The 12136-nt window shown below is 34.8% G+C and overlaps 1 protein-coding gene across 2 annotated transcripts; it reads left to right on the top strand.

The window, feature by feature from the left end:
- Positions 1 to 5127: 5127 nt before the first annotated feature.
- On the top strand, positions 5128 to 7854 carry s100b (S100 calcium binding protein, beta (neural)). 2 transcript variants are annotated; one of them, XM_007238292.4, is made up of 3 exons: positions 5128 to 5234; positions 5681 to 5836; positions 6782 to 7854. In XM_007238292.4, the coding sequence occupies exons 2-3, from the start codon at positions 5699 to 5701 to the stop codon at positions 6929 to 6931; spliced, it is 288 nt and encodes a 95-aa protein (XP_007238354.1). In that variant the 5' UTR covers positions 5128 to 5234; positions 5681 to 5698; the 3' UTR covers positions 6932 to 7854. The 2 variants fall into 2 exon arrangements, with proteins under 2 accessions (XP_007238354.1, XP_007238355.1); XM_007238293.4 differs by having other exon boundaries at positions 5145 to 5234; positions 5678 to 5836.
- Positions 7855 to 12136: the final 4282 nt, after the last annotated feature.

The following is a 12136-nucleotide window of genomic DNA, read 5'->3' on the forward strand; positions in this document are numbered from 1 at the left end:
GGAGTGATCAGTGCAGGTAGGAAGGAGCTGTTCTGTCATCACCTTGTAGGCGATTGTAAGAGGTTTGAATTTGATGCGAGCAGCAACTGGTAGCCAATGGAGCTCAATGAGCAGCGGGGTGACATGTGCCCGTTTTGGTTGGTTGAAGACCAGACATGCTGCTGCATTCTGGATCATTTGGAGTGGTTTTACTACACAGGCCGGGAGGCCAGTTAGTAGGGTATTGCAGTAGTCAAGGCGTGAGATGACGACTGCTTGTACCAGGAGTTGGGTGGCCTGTTGCGTCAGAAACGGTCTAATTTTCCTGATGTTATAAAGCGCGAAGCGGCAGGATCGAGCAACTGAGGCCACATGGTGCGTGAAGGATTGAGGGCATCAAGTACGACTAAGTTCTAGGGATGTGGTACATATTTCTAAAATCATGCAACTATACAAATATATTTAAGATATTTAAATGATCACAGATGTGGTCTGATTATACTGTATATTTAGAATTACCCCAGGATGCTGGGAAGGGATTCCTTCTCTGCCCAATAAAAAAAGGCTGTTAGAGGCTACTTTTGGTAGTGCACCCCTTGGTGAGAAACCGTTGACTGCTAGAAATGGTTCTACAACACACTGTAAGACATTGTGAACATGGAGAAGAAAAATCTCAAATAAGCAGATGCGAAAGATGGTGAGAACAGTCATAGTCAACCCACAGACCTCCAGAGCTCCAAAGTCAACAGTGTGGACACATTATTAAAAACATGTTCTGCATAGTAGATTAAAACTAAAGTGAACCAAACTATGAAGAAAAACATATGATATTAATTATTACACAAAAATTGTTAAACAAACTCGAATATGTTTTAGAATATTGTTTTTTACTTAAAAGCTGTGCTGAACATGTCAAAAGATTAATAACTGGAATTTCTTGCCTCTTAATGTGTTTGAGAGCATCAGTTGTAAAGTTGTGAAGAGGTAGAGTTACAGGTATACAGTGAATAGCTCTATTTGAGTAATGTTCTAATTCATATTATGGCGAGAACTCCTCAACTAAGTAAAGGAAAAAGTAACCAAATTTCAACAGAAACATTGTGATGGAACTGGCACTCATTAGGACCACACCAGGAAAGTAAGAGCAAGGGTTACCTCTGTTGCACAGGATAAGTTGTTCAGAGTTACCAGCCTCAGAAACCACAAATATGCAAGAGTATTATGACTTCAGTATTCATTTACAATGTAGCAAGATACAGATACAGAAATACAGATGATTTTAAAAAGGTTCAGAAATTTTTATGCACCACTTTATTTGGCATAGTTGCAGATCTCTGAAAACAGGCAGAGCTTCGGCTCAAAGCTGCTTAAGTTGTGTTTTGGTTCCTCTTTAGAAATCTGTGCTGCTCTGAACTGGGCTGGCGCTAACGGCACACGTCTGGCCAGATCGCTCAGAGAAAAGGCCCCTCATTAACATTCAGCTCCACTCACTTCCTATCAAACGCACTATTGTCGTCCACACTGATGCCTGTCAACAGAATGCCTGAGCGTGCCCTGGAGAACAGAGGCGGCAGGGGAGGTGGACGGGAGGAGAGGAGAAGGAGGGATGAGGATTAGTGAGGGAGAGATGGATAAAGGAGTGTGTGTATGTATAATAAGACACAAAGCAACACAGAAATAGAGTAGAATAAGAAGTCGGCTGTCCAGAGATGGTGCTGGATCACGGGGGTCAGCTGAGGTCAACCACGGCCATTCTGAAAACAAAAACTACAAAGTACAAAAATACGAAAAAAAAATATCACCGATATTAATTACAACTTTTTGTTTTTACCAAATTAAAAACCTCTGAAATATAATCAACAGAAAGATGGATGATCACAAGCCATCAAACCAAGATGAACTGCTTGAATATTTGCACCAGGAGTAAAGGCATAAAATTATCCAAAAGCAGTGTGTAAGACTGGTGGAGGAGAACATGCCAAGATGCATAAAAACAGTGTTTAAAACAGTATTTATTCCACCAAAAATTGATTTCAGAACTCTTAACTCATAAAATTAGAAATTTCTTTTTTTTTTATCATTATTTGAGGTCTAAAAGCTCTGCATCATTTTTGTTATTTAAACCATTTCTCATTTTCTGCAAATAAATGTTCTTAATGACAATATTTTTATTTGGAATTTGGGAGAAATGTTGTCTTTAGTTTAATGTTAATTTTACTCAAACATAAATCCATAAATAACAAAATCAGAGAAACTGATTTAGAAACTGAAAGGGTCTCTTATTTTTTCCAGTTGTAAACTATTTGTAATAAAATACCTGCTTAATTATCATGTATTATGAAAAATGATGGGTAATAGAAAGAGTCCATCCTGCTTTGGTTGGAGTAAATGTCTCTCTATGTACTGTCCAATGAAGACTTTCCACTAGATTTTGGACTAGAAGACTGCTGTGAGAGTTTGGTTGCAATTTGATTCCACCCCATCTCATGCCCAACTATCATCTCATTCTATTACAAAAGTCGTAAGGGGTTTCTACCACCCCATGTACCCCATGCCTGGTAGTAGACAATGACCTGGAGCCAGTAAATAGATTTCTGTCTCCTCCAGAGGGTCCTATTCTATTGGTAATACAAGATGTATGTTTGCATTTGCACATCTTTGTCAGAAATGGGTGTTACTTAAAATAGTTGAATAAATGCTTTAATAATAAAGGGACATATGACTAATATTTGGACATCTGTGCTTGTGTTTGTCTGTTTCTCCACCAAAAGCTTAAATGCTAATTCTATTATTCTTTTTTAAATGTGTGATCCAGACCCCTCCAGGACTGTGAATTGTTGAGCAGTTTTTAAAATAATATATTTATTCCAAAATATGATCTTTAATCAAGACTTTAATAAAGGGTAAGGGTAAGGGTAAACTTAAGGTTAAGCTAAAGGTAATTTTACGATTAGTATGGGGATAGTTTAAGTTTAGTTTAACATTAGGTTAGGGTTAGGATTGGATAAGTTAAATTTAGGTTAAGGTTAATTTTGGATTCAGGTATGGTAAGGTCCTCACAAATATATTAAAACTAACTTGTGAATGCATGTATGTGACTTACTGTACTTGTAAGCCATAGTTCCTTGTGAGGACATTGTTTGTGGTCCTTAAATGTCTGTAGGCTTTTATTTTACAAAACTTTTTTTTTATTTGACTAAATAAAAGTGTAGAATTAAGGGTTAGGGTAGGTGAAGATTAGGCTAAGGTTAAGTTCATGATTAAGGGTCAGGTTGGGTTAAGTTTACTCTAACATTGGGTTTAGGTTAAGTTTAGGATTGGGTTAAGGTTAGGGTTAGGTTAAGTGTTAATTAGCTACAATCATTTTGCCAATGAAAGGTCCTCAAAAGAATAGAAAGGTCCTCACAAATATAGTAAGAGTACCACAATGAAACTGAAACACCTGTCATTTTAGTGTGGGAGGTTTCATGGCTAAATTGGAGCAGCCTGGTGGTCAATCTTCATTAATTGCACATTGCACCAGTAAGAGCAGAGTGTGAAGGTTCAATTAGCAGGGTAAGAGCACAGTTCTGCTCAAAATATTGCAATGCACACAACATTATGTGGGACATACCAGAGTTCAAAAGAGGACAAATTGTTGGTGCACGGCTTGCTGGCGCATCTGTGACCAAGACAGCAAGTCTTTGTGATGCATCAAGAGCCACGGTATCCAGGGTAATGTCAGCACACCACCAAGAAGGACGAACCACATCCAACAGGATTAACTGTGGATGCTGTAAGAGGAAGCTGTCTGAAAGGGATGTTCGGGTGCTAACCCAGATTGTATCCAAAAAACATAAAACCACGGCTGCCCAAATCACGGCAGAATTCCATGTGCACCTAAGTTTTTCTGTTTCCACCAGAACTGTCCGTTGGGACAATAAAGTATTGTGGTCTAAGTTTCATTGTCCAACCCCTGTATGTGTCTTACTACACTTAGGTCCTCACAAAAATATTTCTATCCTTGTGGACAATGTTTGTGGTCCTAACAAGTCTTTAGGATTTTATTTTACAAAACTAGTTGTTTTTAATTTGACCAAATAAAAGTAAAATCAAGATTTAGGGTTAGGCTAGGTTAAGTGTTAATTAGCTACTGTAATCATTATGTCAATGGAAGGTCCTCAAATTATAGTAGGGTACTCACAAATATGATAATGTCCTCATGAGTATAGTAGGGTCCTCACAATTATATTACAACTAGTGTGTGTGTGTTTGTGTGTCCGCATGCATGTATGTGTCTTACTATATTTGTAAGGCCATATTTTCTGACAAAAATATTACTATCCTTGTGAGTACATGTTTGTGGTCTTCACAAGTCCTTAGAATTGTATTTTGCATCACTTTTTATTTGACCAATTAAGTTTAGGTTAAGGTTAAGGTTAGGTTTGGTTTAAGGTTAGGGTTAGGCTAAATTGTTAATTAGCTACTGTAATCATTGTGTCAATGGAAGGTCCTCAAATTATAGTAGGGTACTCACAAGCATGATAATGTTCTTGTGAGTACAGTAAGGTCCTCACTTTGTCCTTATAACTTTGTGTGTGCACATTTGTGTGAGGCCATATGTTCTCACAAAAATATTGCTGTCTTGTGAGGACATATTTGTGGTCCTTTCAAGTACTTGTAAAAATAGTTCTTAATCTGATTGAATAAAACATAGAAATAAGAGATATGGTAAGGTTCTGGCTTAGAATAAGTTTAAAAATAGACTAAGATTAAGTTAAGAGTAGAGTGAGGTTAGATTATGGTTAGGGTTAGTTTTGAAAAGGTTAAGTTAAGGTTAAGATTATGGGCTTTTTTTTAGGCTGGGGTGAGATTAGCTTAAGTTTACTGTTACACTAGGTTGAAGTTAGGTTTGCATAGTTTAAGGGTTAGGTAAAGTGTTAATTAGCTACTATAATCATTATGTCAATGGAAGGTCCTCAAAGTATAGTAAGGTCCTGACAAGTATAGTAAAGTGCTTACAAGAATAGAAAGGTCCTCACAAGTGTGTTAAGACAAGCGTGTGTGTGTGTGAGAGAGAGAGTGTGTATGGTGGACTGAGAAATGGTCATCTTCTTATTGGTCAGCTCTTTAGATTGGCAGGGTAAGTGTGTGTGTGCTGCTGCCAGGCCTTCCAGTGTGGAGCTATAAAGACTCAGAGCGTCTCTCCGTCTCTCCCTCACTTTCTCCCTTCTTACCACAACACAAATCACTCCATTCTCTCGCTCTCCGCCCCGGTAAGTTCTAATGCGCTCTCTTTCTTCTCTCTCTTCTGTAGTCAATTTTGACTGTAGGCAGTTTAGACTACTAATAACAACAATAGCAAAAAAAATAATTCTGAAGTAAAAGAATAAAACTTTCTATAACTTTTTAATTAAGATGATATGTAACATTGAATGCTTTTATACTGAATGGGTTTATACTGATGATTTATATATATTTTTTTATATATATTTTTGTAAAATATGTCCCAGTAGTGTACACAAAAAAAGGAAATTTTAGGTTGAGCTACATAGTATATAATAAAAAAAAAAGAAGATTTCATTTGCTAATTTATATAAAAGTATGTTTTATTTTTTTTTTTCCTTTCTAACAAATACTGTTAAAAGTTGCCCAGTCCTGACTTTACCGACTTTTCTCCTTTCCACAAAACAAACCCCTCTTTTTCTTTGAACTGGAGAAGAAAGCAGGCTCAGAAACCATGACGGACTTGGAGAACTGCCTGGCCACCATCATTGAAGTCTTTCATAAGTACTCGGAGAAAGAGGGGGACAAACACAAGCTGAAGAAAAGCGAGCTGAAAGAGCTGCTGACCCACGAGCTGCCAACACTGACCGAGGTGGGTGTGTCCGTCCGGACAGTTCTCGGACTTTCTGAACACTGAATAAACTGATATTTCTTTAGTGAAAGAGTTTAAAAGTAAAGTAAAAGTTTAAAACGTATTCAAGTAGTAGAAACTGTATTATTGCTTATATTTGAACAAAAAAAAAAAACCTATATTTTTTGTATTTAAGTTTTTTTTACTTCCGGTTTGTAAGATTTATTTTTGTTTGTATTTTTGCAGATTCTCTTTAACTAGCATTTTATTATTTTAACTGTTACATTGTTACATTTCAATCAATCAATCAATCAATCAATCGACCCTTATTTAAACTCGGAGTACATTAAGGGTGGCCCTCATTTACAATGCAGCCAAGCAATTACAAATGAAAAGGGATTGACAGCAACAACAACAACAAAGTAGATAGAATAAAATTGGTAATATAAAAAAAAAACAAACAAAAAAAACAGCATTTTAATAAGGTATAATAATTATTTTAAAAAATATATAATTGTAAAAATATTAAGATATAAAACATATAAGGTAAAAATAATTATTTAAGAGCAAGAATCATAAAATCATAGGTTAATAAAAAAGGTAATAGATCTAATAAAAAATTCAACTACAGATGAATAAATAAAAACTAAATACATAAAAGAGTAAAATATAAATAAGCAATACCTACAAATAATAAGAGAAATGAAAGAAACTAAAAAGACATGTGAAAAAATCCAGCTAAAACAAACCAACATTAAAAACTAAAAAGTTAACTAAAAAATTATATAAAAAAAAACAAAAACTTTCTTTTTTTTTTTTTTTTTACTAAATTATCTATACATCTGTATATTTTACAAAAAAATAAAAAAATATTGAAACCTTAAACCTGGACAGTTTTAATACTATATTCTCACCTTTTACCCCCTTCTTCTACCCATTCACCAACCTCCCCCCTCACCCCCTCAGCATGTGAAAGACCAGGCCACCATGGACAGTCTCATGGAGAGTCTGGACACCGACGGCGACTCTGAATGCGACTTCCAGGAGTTTATGACCTTCGTAACCATGGTAACCATCTGCTGCCACGAATTCTTCGAACACCACGAGGACGAATGAGACGAGAGCCGAGGAATGGAAACCGTAGAAATTAAGAAATTTGACATAGCTTAACATAGCATAGCGTAGATTTACACTTTTGTAACTTTTTATTTGTGCTTTGAGCATTTTTTTTTCTCCACTCGGTTGGTGATGTCGCTGATGTTCGCTCGGTTCTGCTGCGGTAAGACGAGGTTGTGAAACGTGTCGGTTTACAAAGAAAGTTTGGGTTTTGTCTTTTGTATGGAATTGAACGGAAGGAAAATATGAAGTGTGTAATTTATTTCAAGTATTTGAGCTCTTATTGAGTTTAATTTAGGCCAAAGGATATCTAACCATAATAACTAACATTTTTTAGCTTTTAGAAATAGAATAAATCTAATAGAACTCTAACTCGTGTTTTGGAATTTCAGTAATATTTTTATTTTACTTTACATTTAGGAACATTTTAGTGAGTTACGCTGTTGGAACAGCAGAAAGCCGTAGACAAATCACATAGTTACTTGACCAAATGGACCAAAGTGTTGAAGTTAAAGATTTGAATTATTTTACTGCTGTCACTCTAAAATTAATTCCACTCTCATCTGTTGTAAAAAATTACAATAAGATTACAAAAGTGATTTCCTCTGTTTTTATTTGTGTTTTGTTCCCATTTTGATGGTGTTTATCAACCACCACTGCAATTAAACATGTGGATTTTACTGATTAATATAATCAAAAATAATAATAAGAGTTTTGTGAATTGAAACCAAATGATCTGAAATTCTATAAAATGATAAACAAGGATGAATTGAATTTAAATGAAAAAAATGTACATTGTCTTTCCAGAATTGCACTGCATGATTTTGTTCATTAAACAACTGTGTTGGTAAAGAGCTGAATCAATTCCCCACTTTCCTGCTCCTGTGATGAAGTTGAATAAATTACAAATATATTTAAAAAAATGATTGTGTTTACTTATTAATATGAGACACAGCCGGAGTTAGAGTGCATGATAAAATCTAATATAATCTTTTAACAACAAAACAAATTTGGACCATTTTTCCTATATTCTTATTTATTTCTTATATATTTATATTCTAATATATTTCCAATATTATGACAAACAACAAAAATAGAAAATTCTAGGTAGCAGTGATGAGTATATTAATTATCATTGTAAATGTTCATGTTAAGCTCCTTTCCTCTGTAATCTCCAGTAGTTTGGAATATGGTAAGTGTGATGTTTTGTCTGCTGGATGTTGTTTAACTGCAAAACAGAACAAAGAAAAAGCAGAAATGGCAACAAAACCAGACAAAACAAAAAAAACCCAACAGAATTATTTAAACACAGATCTTGTTAACGATCTAATGTCAGATTAACACACAGTAGCAAGCAATGATGAGTCTTACTCTGCAGCTAATTATTGAATATATACGTTTTAGTGTCTAAAATTACCTATAGATCTATGGTAGCAACCTTACTGAAGCTCAGTGATTACTCAGTGAGGTGGGCGATACCAGAATTTTGATATCGATCTGATACCAAGGAAATGCAGGGCCAGTATTGCCGTTATCGATACCGATACTTTTTAATATTTAAGCTTTATAGATCCAAAGTATCCAAAATACCTACACTCTAAAAAACAGAAGTACGATATGAGTACTTTTTTGTACTCAAAGGTACATTCTTTATAATTGTACCCTCAAAGGTACAATATTGGTCTTTACAGGGTCAGATTAGTTCCCTCTGAAGTACAAAGTCATTACTAACAGCAATAAGTACAGATTTGTACCATTTAACCAGCCAAAAGGTACATTCAGTATTCTGCATCACTGTACTAATGAACAGTATATATTTAAATTGCACATTTTTTATTTGAAAGCCAGACAATTTTGTATCATCAAGTTTTTGAGCCATTTTTAGTTGATGACAATGTTTATAATCTTTATAATCTATACTGGCACAAAAACCATGGGTACAAAAAGTACTTTAACTTAAAGGTACTTTTTTGTACCTTAATATAAGGTACAGCCCCAGCGACAAGCTTTGTACTCTTTTAAGTACAAATCTGTACTTATATTTCTTAGAGTGTAGGATAGAATTTTGCCAAACATTGCACGTGACAACAAAAAACTTTATCACAATAAATAGTTTTGTTTAGAAACAATGGAACAGTAAAAAAAAGTTTGCCTTAGCATTAGGAAAATAAAAAATTGAGTAAATTTGAGGGAGAAACAGAGAAACCACAATACAAAAATAAAATAAAAAGTCTCTCCTCACGAGACATCTTTTCTAGTTCTTTGTTTCTTTTTTTTATAAATGGAATTGTTCTTAGGAAAAACAATACAACATTTTCTTTTCTTTTCCCTTCAGTGTAATATTTTTTTTTCTTGAATAAAATATTTATATATATATATATATATATATATATATATATATATATATATATATATATATATATATATATATATATCCAAAAAAAAAAAAACTAGCGTCTCTCTCTGTACTGTGACATGTTGACTTAAAGAGAGCGCTGAGTGGGCGGGGCCAGTGTGGGTGAGGAAAAAAGCTTGAGTATCGATCTTTTAACACGAGTATTGCTCAATAACAATACCAGCATTGGTATGGATATTATCGATATTTGTATTTCAATCTGAAAAAAATCAAGAACTTGAATTAAAAAGTATTACGAAGTGCATTATTATGATGGAACTGGCACTCATCAGGACCACCCCAAGAAACGGAAGACCAAGAGTTACTTCTGTTGTACAGGATTTCAAGTTCATCAGAGTTACCAGTAATAAGCCTTTAAATAAACACAAACACTAACTTTTGTCTATATGAGACAATATTCTTACAAAAAATTAAGTAAAAAATTTAGATAATATGTCTATACAGCAACATGCCAAGTTATAACATTAATAAACTTGATTCACATTTTACATTTCCAGTAATGAAGTGCTAGTGGATGAATATAACACATACTAATAGCAGCTCAGGAGCTACAGTCTCTAACCGAACATCCGTGAGAGACAGCTAAGGTATGGGGTTTCTAATAAACTGGCCAGTGTAGTGTACAACATTTGATGCATTGACCCGCACTTGCCAGCAAAGAGACGGAGTGCGAGCTCACTTTAGATGACTAGCGTCATTTAGCCTTAGCCTTTCTGCGGCGCTCCGATTTACTCCAGATGCCATTATCCGGCTGCTCTCGGCGGGGAGGCGGAGCATTGATTATATCAGATTGATTGTGATGCACACGGACCCTGTGGGCTCCTGGAGATGTTTCTACACACTATCTGTCTGCAGGAGAAGCCAGAGCCCGTCTCCATCATCCTTCATTCTGACTTTCCAGTGCTACCAGGTCGGGGTTGCCAGCATTAGCATTTTGCAGTTTCAGCCAAATAACTGTTTGAAAGTTGCCTAATTGCATTAAACAGCTTCTTTCTGTAGTTTTATATTCTTGCTGATGAATATAGTGTATACATTCTCAGTTCAGAACTTTTGTTGCTACACAACATTATACAACATACTAAACTGATGCATCACATTTCTATTGTAATATAATAGTTGTTTAATCTTATATATAGAATGATGGGGTTCTTTAATTTAACCAAATTGAAAACCTCTGGAATATAATCAAGAGGAAGATGGATGATCACAAGCCAACAAACCAAACTAAACTGCAATTTTGCACCAGGAGTAAAGACATAAGGTTATCTAAAAGCAGTGTGTAAGACTGGTGGAGGAGAACATGAATACATAAAAATACATGAAGATACATGAAAACTGTGATTAAAAACCAGGGTTATTTCACCAATTATTGATTTCTGAACTCTTAAAACTTTATGAATGTGAACTTGTTTTCTTTGCATTATTTGAGGACTAAAAGCTGTGCATCTTTTTTCAGCTTTTTAGCAATTTCTCATTTTTTGCAAATAAATGCTTTAAATAAGAATATTTTTATTTTGAGTTTGAGAGAAATGCTGCCCCCCTAATAATATATTTTTTGGCTTTTTGTTATAATGTATATTGGCCCACTCTTTATAACAGAATTTTTTTTTTATTCAGACACATTGGAGGGTTTTAGAGCATAAAAGTCCAGTTTAAGATCATCCACAGCATCTCAATCAGACTTTAATTCAGAGGTCAACTTGTTAGTGTGCTTTGGGTCATTGTCCTGCTGCAGAACCCAAGTACACCTGAGCTTGAGGTCGTGAACAGATGGCTGTAAATTCTCCTTCAGGATTGTCTGGTAGACAACAGAATTTGTGGTTCCATCTATTACAGCAAGTTGTCCAGATCCTGAAGCAGCAAAGCAGCTCCAGACCATCACACTCCCACCACCATGTTTTACATTTAGTACGATGTTCTTTTCCTGAATTGTATGTGTTAGTTGTATGACAGATGTAACAGGACACACCTTCCAACAAGTTCCACTTTTGTCACATCAGTCCAAAGATTATTTACCCAAAGTCCTGTGGCTCATCAAGATGTTAGTTGGTAAATTTAAGATGAGTCATTGGGTTCTTTTTGGTCAGCAGCGTTTTTTGTCTTGGAACATTTTCACCCAGTCTCTTTTTTTATTACTGAATCATTAACACTGATCTTAACTGAGGTAGGTGAGACCTGCAGTTCTTTAAATGTTGTTCTGGGTTCTTTTGTGACCTCATGGATGAGTTGTTCTTGCCCTTTTGGAGTAATTTCGGTCGGCTGGTCACTCCTGAGAAGGTTCAACAGTGTTCCATGTTTTCTCCATTTGTGAATAACTTCTCACTGTGGATCACTGAAGTCCCAAAGCTTTAGAAATTATTTTGTCACCTTTTCCAGACTGATAGATGATCAATGACTTTTTCTTATCGGTTTTTGATTTTTTTTTTTTCAGATTGGGGCATAATGTGTTGCTTTTTGAGATCTTTCTTCTGCTTCATGTTGTCAGACAGGTTCTATTTAAGTGATTTCTTGATTCTACAGGTCTGGCAGTAATCAGAGCTGGTTGTAGATAGTAGTGAAATTTAACTCAGCTTTCTAAAAAGTGTAATTAATCACAGTTAATTTATGGGAGCAAACACTTTTCCCAAACTGCTAGATTGGTTTGAATAGTTTTTTCCCTTAATAAATTAAATTATGATTTAAAAGGACAAACAAAAATGCACAAAAAAATACTTGTTTCACACCACTGTATATATTATTACCAAAAATTATAAATCTATGTCATTTTTTGTTTTATGTTATATATTCTA

The sequence above is a fragment of the Astyanax mexicanus genome, chromosome 23 (genome assembly GCF_023375975.1).
Source record: "Astyanax mexicanus isolate ESR-SI-001 chromosome 23, AstMex3_surface, whole genome shotgun sequence".
Lineage (NCBI taxonomy): Eukaryota > Metazoa > Chordata > Actinopteri > Characiformes > Acestrorhamphidae > Astyanax > Astyanax mexicanus.

Bases quoted from the DNA above. Each gene is read 5' to 3' on its own strand.
- s100b (XM_007238292.4), top strand. From the start codon at position 5,699: ATGACGGACTTGGAGAACTGCCTGGCCACCATCATTGAAGTCTTTCAT. The intron at 5,837-6,781 runs GTGGGTGTGTCC...TCACCCCCTCAG, and splicing joins AGCTGCCAACACTGACCGAG to CATGTGAAAGACCAGGCCAC.